This window comes from Cricetulus griseus, chromosome 5, assembly GCF_003668045.3.
Source record: "Cricetulus griseus strain 17A/GY chromosome 5, alternate assembly CriGri-PICRH-1.0, whole genome shotgun sequence".
Classification (NCBI taxonomy): domain Eukaryota; kingdom Metazoa; phylum Chordata; class Mammalia; order Rodentia; family Cricetidae; genus Cricetulus; species Cricetulus griseus.
The window spans coordinates 41,551,261-41,571,793 of NC_048598.1; the positions used below are offsets into that span (position 1 = coordinate 41,551,261).

General features: G+C 39.4%; 1 protein-coding gene across 1 annotated transcript in view; it reads left to right on the forward strand.

Moving 5' to 3' along the window:
* The window catches only part of Pla2g4a (phospholipase A2 group IVA), a 134,893-nt gene that overhangs the window by 25,339 nt on the left and 89,021 nt on the right, over positions 1-20,533 (forward strand). The window contains exons 2-3 of the mRNA XM_027417414.2: positions 1,357-1,457; positions 14,956-15,037. Coding sequence (XP_027273215.1) covers positions 1,425-1,457; positions 14,956-15,037 — 115 coding nt within the window. The 5' untranslated portion in view covers positions 1,357-1,424. The remainder of the gene's footprint in view (positions 1-1,356; positions 1,458-14,955; positions 15,038-20,533) is intronic.

Sequence of the window (20,533 nt, forward strand, 5' to 3'; positions counted from 1 at the left end):
TAATAGCAGATGACCTGGAATTCTTGATTTTACCGTATTTACCTCCCAAGTGTTGGGGTTATAGGCATGTGCCACTGCATCTGGCCTTTGAAAACTAAATGTCACTATGATCTTTGGCAGGGTCAAACATTAAAACTGTACCATACCATAGAGCTACTTGATGATAGGCTGATGAGCTCATTTACCATTAGTTTTTTGTTTTGTTTTGTTTTGTTGGGGAGAGAAAGTTGAGACAAAGTCTTATGAGGCACAGATTGGACTTGTACACTTGATGCTCTTGCCTCTATCTCTGGGTGCTAGAAATGTGTGTTCTGCCATTCCTGGCAAACTTTTTAAGTATGAAATAGGGCAATGTAAAACAAAACAAACAAAATGACTGAAGCCTCTCTGCAGCGTGGCTGGAGAATCCTGAGACTTACATCTTCCTATCCTCAATGTGGCTGGAGAATGAATGCCTCCTATCCTCAATGTCAGCTCTGAGACCTTGTTCCTGTTTTATATATTTCTCATGAGTCCTGGGATTTAAGGTCTGTGATCCAAAGTGCTGAGATCATCTTTGTGTGAGCCGTTTCTCTTTAGGACTGGATATATTTCGTGTAGCTCAGTGTGTTCTTCAACTAACAGAGATCCATCTACCTCTTAATCCTAAATTCTGGGATTAAAGATGTGTGCATGGCTTCTATGGCTTGTGGCTGACTTTGCTTTCTGAATCCTCAGGCAAACTTTAATGAATCATAAATAATATATAACCACACTTTCCTATTGTGAATTTGTGTAATTCTGACCAACTGAAAAAAAAATAACATGCACTATTTTAATATATATGACATAATAATTTTGAAAGAACTTTTTTCTTTTCAGTTATGCTATGAATGTGTTTGTGCTAGTGAGTATAGATACCTATGGTCAGAAGAGGCCATCCTATGTCTTGTAGCTGGAGTTCCTGGTGGTTGAGAGATGCCTCATGTGGGTCCTGGGAAGTGGACTTGGGTCTTCTGCAAGAGCACTACAGTGCTGTTACGTGCTGGACCATCTTTCCAGTCCCTCAAAAATCATTTTAAATTTCTGAAATTCAATAAATGGCTCATCATATACTTAACAAATAGAAGCAAACCAAAACAGCAACAACAAAAAACTTTTAAAAAAATTGAACAAATAAATATTGAAGTTAAATAGTAGTATCAAAATATGTTTAGCCTTCTCCTACAAGGTGTGTGTATAATTTAGTCACATAGACAGAGAGGTACTGATCTTCTCTACTATACTTTCATTTCCTATGGTATCTTCTCAGCATCCTTTAAGTCTTGGAACAGAGTCCAGAATGGAACTTAATGATGATGATTGTTTGTTTCATAGGCTTTAAAGAAGCTAGGGGGACCAGAGAAGACCTGGGAAGCGTGTGAATCTCTGCAGCTGGGGCCAAAATGTCATTCATAGATCCTTATCAGCACATTATAGTAAGTGTTGTATTCTTTCTGGGAGGGAAGCTTATGTGTTTCGTGTGTGTGTGTGTGTGTGTGTGTGTGTGTGTGTGTGTGTGTGTGTATGTATACACACATCTGTGCTTGCATGTGTGTGTTTCGTGTGGATGTGCACACATGTGTGTGCATATTTCTAGTGCTACTATTATACTCATAAACATCATGTTGTATGCTAGCCTCTGGTGTATTACAAAACAAACTTATGTCTTTTGGCTGCTGTAAATCTTCAGAAAAAAGGCCTTAGGATAAAAGATAACCAAAATATCTGTAACAACAACAAAATTCATGGAACAAGAAAAATATTAGCACTTCACATTTGTCAAAGAGCATAGTTGTATGTGACTTTGCAAACAAAAGCCAAATGAATTTCTGAGTTCAGAGCTGTATGTTGGTATGCATCTCCAAGAAAAACACTTCTATAAACTTTCACTTAGCTGGAGATGCTGGACAAATTCTTCTATGGTTGGATAATTTTTAGTGAAGAGTTTACTAATTCAAAAATTATTCATTGTGATTTTCTGTATTTCATGAAGACATATAGTCTCTCTTTTGATTAAAAACAAATCAAACTAAAAAACAGCAAGAACAACAAAAGAAAGGAGAGCTTTTCTGGCTGAAAAATTCAGCATATGAAATTCCCTTAGGGTGCAATGGACTGGAGATAGAGTTTGTGAGTATTGATGAATAATCTATGGCCTCATTTTCACTTAAGGAATTGCTATTGTCTTATTCATTCTTCCCTAGTTAGCCTTTCTTTCCATGGCTGGATTAGAAATTAATATATTGTAGTTCTTGTAATGCTTGCTTTCTTCCTTCTGACTCACCCAAAACTGAATTTGTCCCTTCCTTCACAGTAAAACTTCTCAACAGTGTATGTCTTGTGCCAAACTCAGTGGAACTCCAGCTTTCTCCCTCCCCAGCTCTGCTGGCCATTCCCTCCTCAAATTCTTCTGAGAGTTCTTTAGTTTTCATTCCTTTGGTTACTTCTTAATTTTCTTTTATAACTCTCTCTCTCTCTTTCTCTCTCTCTCTCTCTCTCTCTCTCTCTCTCTCTCTCTCTCTCTCTCTCTCTCTCCCAACCCTTTCCTCTCATTTCCCCCTTCTCCTAGAGATGCATTGCTAAGCTAAGCTTGGCACAGTCTTACCTATGTATTCCATCCAGGAACCATCATCCAAATAAAAATATCCATTATTAATAAACCCAAAGATTGGTTTATAGTCTCTTATAGTCCATAAATCTCTTCAAAGAAAACTGGTATGTCTAATATCATAGGTGCATCTTGCTTCCCTCCAGCCCCCACATTTCTCTAAACATCTGGCTTCAAAACTATGTTTCAGAAATTCATTCATGTTGTTGTGACTAGAATCGCACATGTGTATATTGTCATTTATTGAGTAGATTGTTCCAGTACCAACCTGCCCTTGTTACAAAGATTTGAAATGTATATATATGATATCATGAAATTCTGTATTTCTTCTCCAAGACTAAAGATGATTATTGATAATTTTTACTCTTGGATCTTCATATAAATTTTGGAGTCAGATTGTTAACTCATATGAATATGTGCGTATGCTAGCACACGCACGCGCGCGCACGTGCGCGTGCACACACACACACCCCTTCACTCCTGTAATGATTTTATGGATCAATTATCAGTTAAGATAGAATTGATATGACAATACTGAAGTTCCCAATCTGTTAACAACCCACAAACCTAACTCAAAATTTATTCAAATCATTTTAATTTACTCAGTAATACATTGTAGTTTCTTTAAGAATTCTTATATATATGTACATATATATATATATACATATACAAAATTCTTATATATACTGATGTGTATATATGTGTATATATATAAACTGATGTATATACATGTATACAAATTCTTATATGTACACAAATATATGTATTTCTTGATATTTTAGTGTTATTGTAAAAGTGTTTATAAATTTTATTTTTTAATTAGTTTTTGTGGTGATTTAAATGAGAATGGCCCTCATAGGCCCATATGTTTGAATGTGGAACTGTTTAGGAAGAATCTGTAGGGGTGACATTGTTGGAGGAGGTGTGTCACTTGGAGTGAGGGTGGAGGTCTCAAAAGCTCAGACTAGGCCTAGAGTCTTTGTCTCTGTACAATGTGTGTTTGCCTACCACCATGCTTCGTGACATGATGATAATGGACTTTTGTGAACACTGCTAGTTTTCCTATTTTGGTCACTGAGTGTTAAATATTCTGTTGTTTGTAAACCATACACTTTAGCCCATAAGTTTTGAAATGTCATATTTTAGTATAAATTTTTAATTTTCACTGTGATTTATCCTTTGATACATAGAGCATGTAAATATATCCTTCTTAATTTTAAAACATTTGGTAATTCTTTAGCCATTGATATACTCCAAGTGTTTAGAATATACTCCATAAGATTTTTATTTCAAAGACAGTGTTTCTCTATGTAGCCCTGACTGTCCTGGAACTCACGTTATAAAACAGAGCTCTGCCGACCTCTGACTCCCTATATTCCTTAAGATCTTAAAACAAGTTTACATGTGGTTATCATCTAGCACATTATCTGTTTTGATAAACAAGTCACATGTAAAGTATGTTTCATATCTAAATTTTACTTTATGAATTGTAAGTTGTGATTTTTTTGGCACATATAACTTTGAATTATTTATATATGTTCTTGTGGATTAGTATTGTATTATTACCTATGATAATAATTTTGTTTTGATTTTTAGTTCATCTTTTATTAGTATAACTCTTGCTTGTTAACATAGTCTGTATTTTTCCTTTTATATTTAAAGTATTTATCTTTTAAAAAGCAAATAATCAAGGTTTCGTTAAAAATGCTTGTGGAATAATCTTTGTTTTTTCCAAAACAATAGTTTATTTTTTTGATTACTTTCTACATTAGCAAACTGCTTTTAAATTCATTTTGCCTGGGCGTTGGTGGTGCATGCCTTTAATCCCAGCACTTGGGAGGCAGAGGTAGGCTGATTTCTGTGAGTTCGAGACCAGCCTTGTCTACAAGAGCTAGTTCCAGGACAGCCTCCAAAGCCACAGAGAAACCCTGTCTCAAAAACCTGGAAAAAATGAATTATTTTAATTTTTAATTATGTGTGTATGTGAACTTGAGTGCAGGTGCCCATAGAAACACCACATAAACAAATGTAACACATTTTAAGTTAATTTTCCTTGCCAGGCAGTGGTGATGCACGCCTTTAATGCCAGCAATCGGGAGAAAGAGGCAGGTGGATCTCTGAGTTTGAGGCCAGCTCAAGGGAGTTCCGATTCCCCCTGCCTCTATGGGCACCTGCATTCTTTTATGTTGCATGTGTTTAGCTCTGTAAAGCTGTATTACTTAGCCCATCTAAAACACCTCATTGGTCTAATAAAGAGCTTTATGGCTGATAGCTAGGCAGCAGAGAGAATAGGTGGGCCTGGCAGGCAGAGAGAATAAAAAATAGAGTGAGGAATAAGAAAAGGAAGAGAGGAGGACACCAGGGGCCAGGCATCCAGCCACCAAGCAACCCAGCCATCCAACCAGTGTTGTAGTAAGAAAGAATATAGAATAAAGACAGGGGAAAAGCCCAGAGGCAAAAACGTAGTTAAAGAGAAATGGGATAATTTTTTAGAAAAGCTGGCTAGAAACAAGCCAAGCTAAGGTCAGACATTGTTCAGTAAGAATAAGTCTCCATATGTTTATTTGGAAGCTAGGTGGCAGGCTCACAAAGAGTTAAAACAATGATAATGACGTACTACAGGATGATGCCATGAGTTCAAGGTTAGCTTGGACTACAAAGTGAGATCCAGGACAGTCTGGGCTACAGTGTGAGTTTCTGTGTCAAAGAAAAAAAAATTATGAAGGTTTCCGTGCTTTTATTGAGAAGATAAATTATACTCTTGTACTTTTTTTCTACTGAATATTAACAATAGAGGGCCACTGCCCACATCCACAAAAATAAAGGCTAGCCTTTATTAGAGACAATCAATCACATGGATGTACTAACATGACCTATTATAAGGAAGTCTGAAATATGGACAGGTATTTTTCCAGGTCATTATAGTAACATAGGAAAACAAAAAACTTACAGTTCTGAGTACCAGTTCTAAGATTTAGTATTCTGTTGGTAGTGTTAGTATTCCCAGTTACGTGCTCAGGGGCATTGGCTCTGCCTCATCTGGAATGCAGAGTATAAATAGTATCCTCCGTGGTGTCTGCCTCACAGGGTTCTCATAAATAATACATTACTGTGTGCACTACGTGATTTCTTTTAAAATGGAAATTCAAAAAAAAAAAAAAAAAACACCCAGCAGGATATTTCTGGGACTTCAGAAAGTAGGCAAATGGATATGAACATGACTAATTGTAGTTACCAAAGCATAGGACTATACCCAAATATTAATAATGAGACTTTTATGGCAAATAGTTTAATTTTGAACACTTAATACAATCTAGATAAGAGAGAAAGAGGAAGGCTAGTGTATTGGGTCTCTTCAGCAAACACAGCCTGTAGGAGTGATTGACTAACTAATGACAATACTGAGTCTACATGATTGCAAAGACTGAGAAGCCTTATCACTTGCCTTCTCAAGATGGAGACACTGTAGAAGACATGGAGGTATAGTAATTCAGTGTTATAACAAAGGTCTTAATTTAATTTCCTGCTGCTATGATAAACCACTGTAAGAAAAGTAAGTTAAAGGAGAAAGGGCTTGTTTGCCTTCTAATTCTCGGTTAACAGTTCCTGATTATGGGAAATTAAATTGGAGAAAACTGAAGCACAGCTTGTCACATCCACGACCAAGAGCAGAGAGAATGAATACATGCTTGTTTTTCCTTATTAATTTTTTTCCACTTGTACACAGTTCAGGACCCTGAGCCTAGGGGTAGTAGAAGGGAATGGCACCACCCACAGTAGGTGGGTCTTCCCATTCAATTAACATAATCAAGAGAATCCCCACCGGCACATCCATAGGTCAACCTGATCTAGACAGTCCCTCACAGAGCCTCTCCTCCCAAGTGAGTCTAGTGTGTCAGGTTGACAATTAAGGTTAGCTGTCATAAGGCTTGAGAATGAGATGAGCTGTTGGTGTGAATCCTAGGCTAAGAACTACTCTTAAATGAGATGAGTCTTCTCAGCTCAGGTAGTAAGACAAGAAAAAGAAGTCAACCTCTATCTTCTGTTCAAGTTCTGTCAACAGGTTAGGTGATGGATGTCCTAGGGTGGTCTACTTTAGGGAGTCTACCAATTCAAATTAGAAATCACATTAAATCGACTGCCACAGGGTCCATTCAAGTTGATGGTTCTCCCTTCATGCCCATGTCTACCTACCCGCAAGCCTCCTTTTAGTGGCAAAGTGCAGAAATTACAATTAATATTCATATTTCTGCTTTTATATCATAGAGCATATTTCAGAAATTCATAGATTATAAAGATTTTTAAAAATTAATTTACTTTACTTTTAACTATGAGTGTCTGTGTGGGTATGTGCATTTAAATTAAAGTATCCAAGATGGTCAAGGGTGTCAGATCACCTGGAGCTGGAGTTAAAGGCGGTTGCAAGCCACTTGATGTCAGTCCTGGGAACCAAACTCTGGTCCTCTGTAAGAGCAGAAAGTCTTCTTAACTATTGAACCGTCTGTCTAGGCTGAGGCTCAAATTTCTATCTGGTTCTTTGTACAGTTTCATCCAGTTTTGTGGGTTCCATTCCATGTGGTTGTATTCCTATGGACTTCCACTTGTGATTTTTTTTTTAAAAGGATTCATATAGTATGGCTATTAAATGGGTAGGACCTTCCTTGGTTCTTTGTCTTGGTGTCATACTTCTTCATGCCACTAATCACTTCAGAATTTGTGCTGCTCACGCTGAAGAAATCTAACTGTAGAATTATTCCTTGAGGACGGTTTGCCTCTGTCAGATGCTGTTGTATCTCTAACAGTTCCCTCTGAGATTAAAACATTCCATCCAGCAGGGAAGCTCCTTAAGCCCATAGGTAAACAACTCAAAATAGCTTCAGGAAGTCTCTGAAACTGACCAGATTCACTAGGCCCCTCCCTGCCAGAGTAAGCAATGAAAACTACAAAGAAGACTGTAAGGGCAGAGTAGCTGCCCGGAGGAAGTGGAAATTAGTTCATCTGCCTGGAAGAGGCTCAGACCAACTGAAAGGACACTGTCCAGATTCACTTGGCCCCTCCCTGCTAGAGTAAGCAATAGACACTGAAAACGCTCTCAGATAAGCTAGCCTGCAAAAAAGGGTGAGACCAGACCGGCTGCCTAAAAGGAGGTTTAAGACCAGTCACTTGGAAAGGACAGTCTTCAACGTGTTGTGCTGCCTGCAGTGCACTCCAGGTTCCCAGCTTTTGCTGGTCACCCTTGCTGGAGTGGGCTTTGGTGATGTGGCTGTCTTTGATTCATTTCTGCTCTTGTAAGTAACCCCCTGGTCATATTCCTGTAAGTAACCCCAGTAAAACTCGTTGATTCACCAAGTTGGTCTATGGTGGCGTCTGTCATAGTCTCCCTATCTGGAGTGAGTAGATATGTGTTACATCTCGCCAGGAAACGTCTTATCACACAACAGATGCCTAGAGAGATTGACAGTCTGGGATACAGTTAATCTCAGTTCCAGGGTGCTTGTTTTCTGGATGACCTGGATTGCGTTCAAATGGACTGCCAGTATATGGGAAGGCTTTGTATGTTATCCCTATGGTACCCGTTGTCTAGTTTCTGTTTGTTTCATGTTATGAAACAGTCTGATATAGCCTTGGCTAGCTTCGGATTCACTGTGTAGCTGTGACAGATATTGAACTCAAAGCTTCCTGTTTCTGGCTCTCAAGTGCTGGGATTTTTTTTTAACTGAGCTTTTCTCCTTCAACTATCACATTCATTGTTCACATTAATTAGCTTGGCATGGTATTTCCAACCATCCAGACAACACACATTGCTCATAGACATTTACCTGTCTTCTATTAGCCTCCTCACAGGCCCTTGCCAGTCCCCAGTTATCACTGGTATTTTTAGTGTCGCCTTGTAAGGGAGAATGTGTGCTACCATTAGAGGGAGACAATGCTGATCCTTCTTTTACAGAGAGAAAAAAAACGCTAGAACAATGTCCGCACTAGTTACTTGTCTTACAGTGAAACTGCACATCAGGAAGTGAAACTGAAAATAACTAAGAAAGGAGAGGGTGATATTAGGGCAGAGGTGTGATTCTTTTTTTTTTTTTTCCTTTTTTGAACAGCTCTGAGCTCATTTGGAGTTGCTAGTTGCTGATCAAGGATCACGATTTCTCTGCTCCGTAGTAAGATTCTGTGACCCAAACCATACCAACAGCCATTATTATCTTTAAAGTACCAGTACCCTTTAACTGGTTTTGGTTAAAGTTAAAAAGTGGCATCTAGGTAGAGGAAAAAATCTCTGTTTACATATGGAATCTACCTTCTCTTCCACCTGATTAGTTCTAGGATAGTTGCTTTAGATCTTTTAGCAGAAATTTAAATGCAGTCAATCCATCAGACTGGCTTCATCTAAGTTGGTTGTCTTTTTCAATGTTAATCATCTTAGTTACCGGTGTCAACACAATTGTACAGAATCAACTGAGTACACTGTCTTTATTTTTTTCTATTGTTTGGTAAATTTTAATTCACTATGGAAAAGATTAAGGATGAGGACAGATACTCAAAGTAAGGTAATTCTACACCTGCAGGCAAGGCTTAGTCTCGGTGACTAAGTCAGAAGATCGGGCTTAGATTTGACATCTCAATAGAAAGGCAGCATCTTTTTCTGCCAGCTACCGCCTAGCACTGTCCTGAGTCACTGGTTTCTCTTGGAGAATGTTAGTTGTGAAGTAGGTGTCATTTCATTTGTCGGCTTCCCCGAGCCACAAGCAGCTGTCTATCATCCGAGTCAGAACCGAGCCCAGACTAAGCTTGGGGCTGGAGAGATGGTTCAGTTGGTAAGAGCACTTGTTGCTCTTCTAGAGTACCTGTGTTTGGTTCCCAGAATTCAGCCAGGGAAGCTTGCAACCACCTGTGACTCCAGTTCCAGGGATCCAACCCCCTCTTCTGGCATCTCTGACTACCCCCAGATACATGATATATACTCATATATACATATAAGTATAAAATAAATCATTTAAGATACTAAAGCCTAACAATTTATAGTAATAAACACATATAAACATACACATACATATATACATATATACATACTACTTTCAGTTTTTTGAGACAGGGTTCCTCTGTGTAGCTTTGGAGCCAGTCCTGAAACTAACTAACTTTGTAAACCAGGCTGGCCATGAGCTCAGAGATCTGTCTGCCTCTGCCTGTGCTGGGATTAAAGGCATGTGCCATTACTACTCTGCACAATACATATTATTTTTATAAGGTCTATTATTTATGAGGATGCTGCTTTGTTGTTAATAATAGGGACTTTGGGAAGACTGAGAAGCAGTATCTAGTAGAATGTCTTCAATGTGACCCACTCAACAAGTCCTTGTAATGATAAAGTTTTTCTTCTGTGCTTTATTAAGAAACATTTGATGTTAGTATACATGAACCAACTTAGAAGTGTAATGTAGAGATAGATAAAAATATTGCTCACAAGTTTCGTATTACAGGGGAATTTTCGACTGAATATTCATATGCTATTTCATGTTCAAAGACATAGATAAGCATAGATTTTTGACAGGTAAGCAAGTTTGTATGTAAGAATTATTTATGTGTGATCTTTCTTTCCCTCCCTCCCTCCCTCCTTTCTTTTTTGCTGTCTCTCTTTGTTTCTGACATAGAAGCCCATGAAGACTAGCCTATCTAAAGGTCACTTTGTAGCTAGTGCTACTTGTTCCTTTCACAAGTTACCATACTATTGTGGTTACTGCCCCACAGGAAATCCTGGTCAGGTTGTTTCAGTTTAGTTCACCTTTGATATTTTAGTGCCCCTTTAATATTGTTTATGCTTTTCTGAATCTTTTGCCTATACATGAACAATTTTGAGTCAATTATTCTTGCAAAATAAGTTTACATAATTTTAGGAATGTGTTGAGTCTCTAAATTCAGGATTATTTTTGTGCAAATTTCTGCTGGTCCACGCCCCCCCAGAGGAAAGGTCTCATTGTGTAGCCCAAATTGGCCTCTAACTTGCTGCCTGTCCTTGAAGCTCTGGTGTTTTGGGTTAGTACCACTGTACCTCATACTGTTTTAATGACATGGCATTTTAAATCTAAGTCTATATTTTATTTAAGTTACGTTAGGCTATTGTACAGTGTGCTTCTTATGGAATTGCCATGCTCACCAATCATTATTCTTTCTTCTCACTTGTTCTCCTTTCTCACTACTCCATCCTCTTCCCCTTGCCCAACCCTCCCTGATTCTCTTTTTGCTACAGACAGCCCCTCCTCTGCTTTCATGCCACAGCTATCCCTTTACCCTTGCCTTTCTCCCATTTCTGCAATATCCCTTCTTCCCGTGTTGTGACCGTTTGTCTAAATTTATGACTTAAACACAAAGAGAGACAAAAGCAAAGATCTATGTATACATCTACACATAAAATTTTAAGCCTAAATTATGCATAAGACAAAAAATATTTTCCTGTTAAGTCTGGCTTATTTTATGTGACTAAAGGCTTCGAGTTCCATCTGTTGTCTTGCAAGTACCATGACCTGTGACTCATTTTTAGACGTAGTTTAAATTTGCTAATATTTTGTTGAGTAATTTTGCCTCTATGGTCATGTGAACATTAGTCTATAATATTCTTTTGTTATAATATTTTTGTCTGGCTTTGAAATTAGAATAATGCTGGCAGCCAGTGATGAATCAAGAAGTATTCCATCTGTTTCTGTCCTCTGAAAAAAAAATTGAAACGTAACTGTTATGTTAAACCATTAGTAGAATTCACACAAGAACCCCTGTGAATTCGGTGCTTTCTCTTAGGGAAAGTGGTCAGTTCTTGACTCAATTTATTTAGCAAATGTAGGCTTGTTGAGAATTTTTATTATTTGTGGGGCTTTTGGTAGATGGTTCAATGAATTGTTCCACTTTATCTATTTTATCAATTTTGGATCAGAGAGATTTTCATAAATTCTTTTCCTTGTCATTTTGTTGTCCGTGAAATCATAGTATTTTTGCCTTTTGATTTCTGAAAGAAAATAACCCATTTCCTCATTTCGGAAATGCTCTGGTTAAAGGTTTATTGATTTCATGCTATTCTATTTTATTTATTTACTTTTTTTGAGACAGGGTCTTACTATGTAGTCCTAGCTGGCCTGGAATTCACTATATAGACCAGGTTTGCCTTGAACTCACAGAGATCTTGCCTCAGCTCCTGGGTGTTGAGATTAAAGACATGCAACACCATACCCAGCCTGATCTTTTCAAAGAATGAAGATTGGTGTCATTGCTTTCCCTGTATTCATTCTGTATTTGCAACATTATTGACTTATGCTCTATTTTTGCTATTTCCTGCTTATTTTGTATTTTAACTTGTTCTTTTTTGTGTTTCTTAAGATAAGGCTTAGTTTATTCATTTTGGATTTTTCTTTTTTTTCCTATTCAAATAATTGGATGGTATAATTTTTTCTCTAATCACTGGTTCCATTGCATTCCACAAATTTTCTTAAGTTGTATTCTCATTTTCCTTTAATTCCACATATTTGTGACTTTCTCTTATTATTTCTTTGACTCAACTATTTGTGAACTCACAAAATTGTGAAAATGGACATTTCTCTTCTGCCTGCCAGTTCCCAAATAACCACTCAAAGGCTTATATTAATGACAAATTCTCATCCAGTAGTTCAGGCTATTAACTAGCTCTTACATTTAAGTTAACCCATTATTAATTAATAGGTTATTGATCTGTGTATTACCATGTGGCTCGTGGATTTACCTGTCTTTTAGTATCTTGCATCCCTGGGGGCTGACTGGTGTCTCTCTCAACTCTGCCCTTGTTTACCCCAGTTCTCAATTTGATTGCCCTGCCTAACTTTATCCTGCCTTGTTATAGGCCAAATAGCTTTTTTTAAAAAATTAACCAATGAGAGTAATACATATTCACAGTATATAGCAAAGTTGATTATCTCTGTGCATTTGGGGTACTATAAATCTGTTTTCGTTTTTTATTGTATTTAATTTCATGTGTTATGAAGACATTGCTTTGTTTCTATATTTTAAATAAGTTAAGGTGTGCTTGTTGTTCACTGCATGGTTTATTTTGGTGAATGTGCCATGGGAGACTGAGAAGTATGCAGGTCCTGACGGCAGGTGATGTCATTTGTTGATGTTTATTATATGCAGTTAATTGAGTGAGCTCTGAGGTAATTGTGTGTTTACCACTTTTGTGCTTACTGCACAAAAATCTATTAAAAATCTCCAGCTGCAATAACAGATATTTCTAGTTTTTCTTGCTGTTATATATATTACATTTTGCCTCATGTATTCATGTTATATTATTTGACCCATACATATTAAAGATTATTATATCATCTTGACATTCTCAGAAGAACTCCAGTAGCACAAGAAAATTCCTAAGAATTGGCCTAGTACATTAAGTTCTTGCTCTGCAAACATGTGGGTGGCTCTGAGTTTAAGCCTAGTGTTCATATGAACTGGGCTCTGCAGAGGCACATGTCTGTAACTCTGGTATGGGGGTGGGAGGTGGAGGATGAGTGGTGGAGACTGGCGCATCCTGAGGGTTCACCAGCCATCCTTTCTAGCCAAATGAATAGTTCAGGTTCACAGTAGGGGAAAACACCATATACAGGCCTTTGTCTTCCACAGGTGCAGGTCTTGGTAAATGCACCCTTATACAGACATACATGAGCACTCGCATGCACACACATAAATTTAAATGTAGATTTCAGATAGGAGAGACATGTGGTACTTGTCTTCTTCAGTCTGGTTTATTTCATATAACATAATTATTTCAGTTTGACCTGTTTTCCAGCAAATGTCATTACTTCAAATGAATGCCCAAATAAAACTTTTTTTATGTGTGTGTAAAACATTTTATTTACTCGTTCATCCCCTCCCTCATGTGGAGGGCATGAAGAACTCATGCGGGAGGAGGAAAGGGGTAATAGTATGTATGTGACATGAGAACAAACGGAAAGATGTTGGTACAGAAAGGACAGGGACCAGGCTAAGGATCGTGGAGCAGGAAGAGGGCTGTGGGAGAGAGGAATATACTAATAGAGTATATTGACGTGTTAATAAGAATGCCATGAGGAAACACATTATTTTGTGGATTTATTAGATTAAGTGATTTAATCCCTTCAACTGCCTAAAATGAGATGGTGGAGGTACCCAGGCCTATAGTCATAGTTACTCCAGACCCTTAGGCTGGAGGACCAGGACTCAAGTTCATGATGAGCCTGAGATGACTAGAGACCCATCTGGGCCATGTGAGACCCTGTTAATTGATATGAGTCTGTTCTGTTTGTATTTTATGCCTTTCACCTTTAAATTATCACTACTTCATGGTATTGACATTACCTCAGCTTTGTAAATATTAGTTTTTAACAAGGTGTTTGAGTGACTTGCCTGAATATATGTATGAGCCATCTCCCCCGACCCCAGTTCTGGAGTTACATGCGGTTGTAAACTGCCATATGGGTCTTAGGAATTGCAACAGACACTCTTGAGTGCCCAGGCATCCCTCCAGCCCCAAGCTTCTTTATTAAGCACTAGAGTTCTTAATCTTGCCAGACAGGTGTATCAACATTAACTGAAGTAGACTCCAGTAAGCTTGAAACAAGCAAGAAAAAAAAAATCTGTGAGCTTTAAATATTTTGCTGTTTTTTTTTTCCCCCCGATTGCTCTTAAAACTGTAAATTCCTACTTCCCTGTTTGTTTTAGTGGGTAAAGTTCTTTGCTATCTGGTTTTCATTTAGGCAAGGTGTGTAATAACCCTCCTCCCTGTTAATTTTATTATGCATGTGCAGACTTTCAGGCTATCGGAAACATAACACTCTCAGGCATAGCTTTAAACAAATGCATTTGAGTCAATAGAAGTAGTTCATATATAACTGCCTTGGGTCAGAGGCATTTTGACAACTGCCTCAGGAATGCTATGTAGAAGAAGGCATTCGGTTGCTTTTGAGCAGCTGTAAGAGGTGAACAAGCCTGAGTGATGTAAGCTTCTTGCTCTGGGTTCACCTCCATAAGCCACAACTTCCTAGTCAGAGTACAAAGCCCAATTGTGTGCTAGATGGTGCAGTCCTGATTTACATTTCCCCGCCAAGTAGTCAAGAGAGTCTCATTCTCACCCTCAAGCTGTAGTGACAGCATAAGGAAAGAGCTACACTCCTCAATGATTCTGTGGTGGGAGAGAAAAGAGAGTTGAGAGAGGACCAAATCTAGCGTCACAAGATGTTTCTGGTATGTGTGCACTGAGCATATTTTTAATCTCTCAGTGAAACAATGAGATGCCATTGAGAATGCTTATTTTATGTTTCTTATAATTTTATTTCTAGGTGGAACACCAGTATTCTCATAAATTCACAGTAGTGGTTCTAAGTGCCACCAAAGTAACCAAGGGGACCTTTGGTGATATGCGTGAGTACTTGATTTCTTGTGCGGTTGGCGATGGGGATCGTGGCTCAGGAGGTGGGGGGCTTCCTGTTCAGTTGTTTGATTCCTTGACAAGCCAGGTGTGTCCTCTCCTTAACTGTGATTGTCTGTGAATGATAGCAGTTTGAATCATTCTCATGCTGTTTGTCATCTGTCAGAATAGCCACTGACTTTTTGGCTTTAGCCGAGAGTAACTGCAGTCAGTCAAGATGGCAATCTCGTGACATGGCTCTGTGGAATCCCAAGTACTATTTCATCCTATTTGGGAAGAGTGCTGAGTCAGGATGCCAAACAGACTGCCTCTGTGAGGTATTGTGCTTATAGGATTAAAAAGTGCAGTGCGTGGAATTCTTCTGCCTCTGAGTGTGTTTATTATGTATGGGATAGCTATAGAAACTGGTGCAGGACAGCAGCCCTAGGATCATGTTGCATTAACTTGTTGGCTGCCTTCTCCCTGCTCAACAGTGCTTTTCCTTATTCTTCTGAGAAGTCCAAAGCTCACAGGTGTGGAGTGCAAAGAAACATATATAAATATGATAGTGAGCATTGCCATAGTCTGGGAACAGGCGGCGGAACTCTCTGAAGTGTTGGAGAGAGAACAAAACTCTAATTTAAAACGGCGGGATACAGGGCAGCATCCTGCTGCTTGTTAGAGAAGCACATCTCCTGTGTTGTTTTGCCTCTGCTCTCACACCACTCTCTGCAGATTTCTGGCACCAGGTGAGTGGGATTTTCACCACCAGCAAGTAAGCAATTGATTCTGAAGCAGAAATCAGCAGTGTGTCCTCCAACTCAATTCAATGGGACACGGTCAGCCTGAAGCTACTTTTAGATTATACAGGTTGAACACTGAGTTTCTAAGACTTCTCTCTTCTCCCCACTTGCAAGCAAGTTTCGAGCTCCATCTTTTTAACTCTGGCTCTCTCTTGCTAACTCATTAGTGACTGGTGCTCCCTTAGCTGTCTCCCAGCATTCAGTTCATTTGCCCAGATAGTGGCTCACAGAGGTTAAGGAAATAGTTAGCTTTATTACTTTATTATGGAGATATTTGTAAGGCATTTAAATGAGGGATACAGCTGGGCATGGTGGTGTATGCCTTTAATCCCAGAACTGGGGAGGGAGGCAGAGGCAGAGGCAGGAGAATCTCTGTGAGTTCAAAGCCAGCCTGTTCTACATTGTGAGTTCCAGGACAGCCGGGGATATGTAGAGAAACTGTCCGAGAGAGAGAGAGAGAGAGAGAGAGAGAGAGAGAGAGAGAGAGAGAGAGAGAGAGAGACAGAGAGACAGACAGAGACAGAGAGAGACAGAGACAGAGAGACAGACAGAGACAGAGACAGAGAGACAGACAGAGAGACAGACAGAGACAGAGACAGAGAGACAGACAGAGAGACAGACAGAGAGACAGACAGATACACAGATGACCCCGGCACATGGAAGAGGGGAGAGGATGCAGTCTCTCTCACTTGCCTAGACCTCATCCTCTGGGAACCTCTCTAATCCAGCTCTAGTTCAGCAGTCTGATGGATGGTGTTTCTAGTCCAGTCCTTTGAGATTTTTTTAGAGACTCCATCATGTGTCCTGCCGATAGAACTAGAACCAGAAAGACCTGCCTGGATATCATTGTCCCTCCAGGGTGTGAGGCAAGTCTCTTTTGCAATCATCTGGGTCTTGATCTGCCTGGAGGGTAGGACATTCTAGTTTTTATGGCTGGTCTTAGAGAGGGGGTCATGATCCAGGAACCATGGAGAAGAACTGTTTGTGCTTGATCAGAGCACATCTGTAGAGTGACGCTGCATGGTGGTGAGAGCGTGGAGGAATCTTGGGCAGAAGGAGTCTTGGGAGGAGACTGGCTAGAATAGGTCCAAAACTGCTAATGAATAGGGAACACAGGTATGAGCTAGATGGGCATGCTAGGCTAGGACAGCAAGCACTAGGAAGATAGACCCTGGGAGGGAGGTTACTGTCTGCACAATAGGGAGAACTGGATGGTGTGAAAGTGCCTAGTCACAGGACTGAGTTCTCACTCAAAATGTTCCGACAACAATGGATTAGATGTTTAAAAATAATTGAATAGTTTAGAGGAGAATGAGGAAATACTTTTGTTTTTGTTTTTAAAGAATAGGAAGGACTTGAACTAGCTTGACATATTGTTGGTAAAGCCAAGGGAGAGGGGAATGTTACATACTACGAAAGGAGGAGAGGTCTGAGCCACTAGTGACTGCAGAAGGACCAGGAGGTTGGTGGATGCTAGGATTAAGGAGAATGAGACTTGCATTGATGGCATTAGTAGAGCTGAGCATAGCAATGGCAATTTCTTTAGAACTAGGCAGAATCACTGGTTGATTGAATGTTATGCTTTTGCCTGCCCTGCCTAATGTCTCTTGTCAGTGTTGTCCTTTTATTCTTATTTTGCTTTTTGTAATTCTTTGCCCTTTTGTCACCTTAAAACACAATTTTCAGTGAAAAAGGAAAGCGCAGATAGCAGGTACACTGCAGTGCCAACACACACTTTGTCTGCTATCAGCAATCATACCCTGGAGAGACTCTTGGCCGACCCAGAACCCTGAGTCAAAAAGGCCTAGGAGTGGAACAGGTCAACTGTTAGATGAAAAGATCCTTCTTCCTTCTATTAAACACTGTGCCAATAACCTGCCAGCCATGCAAACAATCAACCTGATTTGACTCGTGCAAACATAGCCATTGTCTCTTAGACAAAGCAGCAGCAGTCTTCTGTATCACTGCTGATTCTATTGCGTAGAAAATGGGTGTGGCTATGCTTAGGATGCAGCTCAGACTCACTGTATATTTTTGTATAGCTGTGTGTTCTCTGATAGTCCACACTAATAGTACAGACTCCTCTGAGATTATAGACTCTGCTAGTCTCACCTGGTATAGACTGGATTCCTTTGGAACCTGAGATGATCATCTATTGTGTTTACTCCAGGAACTAGACTAGTGAGAATAATGCTATGTTGATTTCTGTGCCCACAGTGGATGTGTCACAGATTAGACCACTGGACTCCAGATGTGCCCTTTTAAAGTGAAGGGCCCATGAGAACAATGGCCACTGGATATAAGTGAAAGGCCAGAGTTAAGGCTCAATGGTCAAGTGTTTTGTTTCAGTGTCCCCAAGACCTGGAAGACCCAGAGAGTGGAAGTCCCTCTAGTCTGTTTGTTTTATTTTCTGTATCTGAGTGTTTTGCCTATAGGTGTGTGTGTGTGTGTGTGTGTGTGTGTGTGTGTGTGTGTGTGTGTGTGTGTGTAAGTAAGAAGAGGAGTTTTGTTCCCTGAAACTGGAGTCGAAGATGGTTGTGAGTCACCATGTGGGTGCTGGGAACCCAGTTTGCAAGAGCAGCAAATGCTTGTAACTGCTGAGAATCTTTCAGGCCCCACCCTATTCCAATTTTATGCTGCCTGTGTTTATTTAACAGGTAAATTTCCATAAAGCTCTGCATGTTGGTGAAGAAGAATGATGGCTAGCATTTTTAGTCTATGATTTTATTTGTGGGGTGGGGTATCATTGCTAGCTTCTAGGATCAGTTAATGATGCTACAGAAGTAGGAATACACAGGAAGAGGGAATAGAGAGGCCTAAAAACAAACAAACTTCATGGCAAGTTTGCCTAAAAAGGGAAAGCTATAGACAGGGCCACCATCTTACTTTTGAGATGCTGTAAGAGGCTACAGTGAGGAAAGATGTCGGAGCCTTGTCTCAGGTGATGAAGTTGAGCTATCTAGATTACTAAGTAAGCTAGATTTGTCATGTTTGCTTGCAACAACTCCTGGGAGACAGACAAATATGGGAAACTATAAGAGTATTTGAAAATCATAAAACTATTACAAACATCTAAGACCCAGAAAGTCATGACAGCAGAACCCTATACGCCGTTCTGTTTTCTAGGGTCTATATTTAAAAATGAATTTCCATTGAATTCTCCATATGGGTGAAGAAGAGGGAGAGAAGGATGATGTACTGCTTTTGTATGGTGGTCTTTCTTAATACCAGCTGTTTCCGTATTCTAATATACTTTGTTTTAGATAATACTAAGTTCATACTTATCTTTATTTTATTTACTGATAAATTATCCCATTCTTTTTTTTTTTCACTTTTTGTTCTTTTCAAGAAAGGATTTCTCTGTGTAGCCTTCTCTGCCCTGAAACTCACTCTATAGAGCAAGCTGGCCTCATCCTCACTGAGATTCACCTGCCTCTGCCTTGGTGGTGGGATTACAGGTATATGTCAGCACATCCTACTCCAAACTGACATTTTAATCATAACCCCTCTTCCTTTGGGGCCTTTTGCCTCTGGGCCAGCCAAGAACAAGATAGTCGTCATTCTCTTCCAGGCATGGCTGCTGAGGTTAGAAGAATTAAATGTTAATGCTACTGTGTATTGTCTATACCTCACATCCCAGTGCCAGCCACATTTTGTGATACTGCAGTCAAGGTTGATACAGAGCAGTTTGAAGTTCAAATTTGCACCTGGCTAAAGATCATTGCCACATACTGATTTCTAAAATGAGAAGTTTTTGCGTTAAACTGATGCACTCTTACTTTTGAGGTCACAGTCAGTTATTTTAGATGTGACATGTAACAGGCAGCATTCATGCACAGGTTAGGAGCTAAGTGATGGTGAGTGTGATACACAGTTGGGCTTTGTTCCTTTACTTTGCTAACACAGTGTGTGCATATGAGTGATGGCCACAATGATGGCTGCATTTCAGCCAGCAAGAGTTTTCCTTGTGTCTATGACCCTGATGGTGAACTAATTTTGTAACCAAACTACTAGCTGATGGGCAACTGTTGGAGTTGCTACACTGAGTCTTGCTCCTTAGTTTTAAAAAGTGCCAGGGAATATTGTAAGTCATGTGATAATGGAGTCTTGTGTTTAGATCTAGGTAAAGCCATTCTCTGAGAAGTGATCAGGCATTGAGTATATTGGAATTTGTTCAAGGGATCTCAAAAATCGATATTGATATTTTAATATGTAAGTATTATGGATATTTGTAGAGGAGACCTTTCTGGTTGTTTTTGAGGCGGTCTTACTATGCAGCCTTGGCTGGCCTTGAACTCATCACAGGAATATTCCTGACTCAGCCTCTTGAGTGCTTGGATTCCAGGTATATTACACCACACCCAACTCTGAAGGCTTTTCTCAGCCCCTTTATTAGACATTGAGCATGTTCCTCTGCAGAGTGTATCCCACAAGTATTAGAGCTTCTAAATATACTCATAGGATTGTAGGTAGACTTTTCTTCATTGTTCAGGAGCTGACAGAGCTTTAAGAGGACATTTAAAAGATCAAAACACTTTGAGAGAGAGATGAACTCACAGTTACTAAGCTGATTTTTATAAGATTACATTATAGCTGGGTGGTGGTGGCACAGGCCTTTTATCCCATCACTCAGGAGGCAGAAGCAGGCAGATCTCTGTGAGTTTGAGACCAACCTGGTCTACAGGAGCTAGTTCCAGGAGAGCCTCC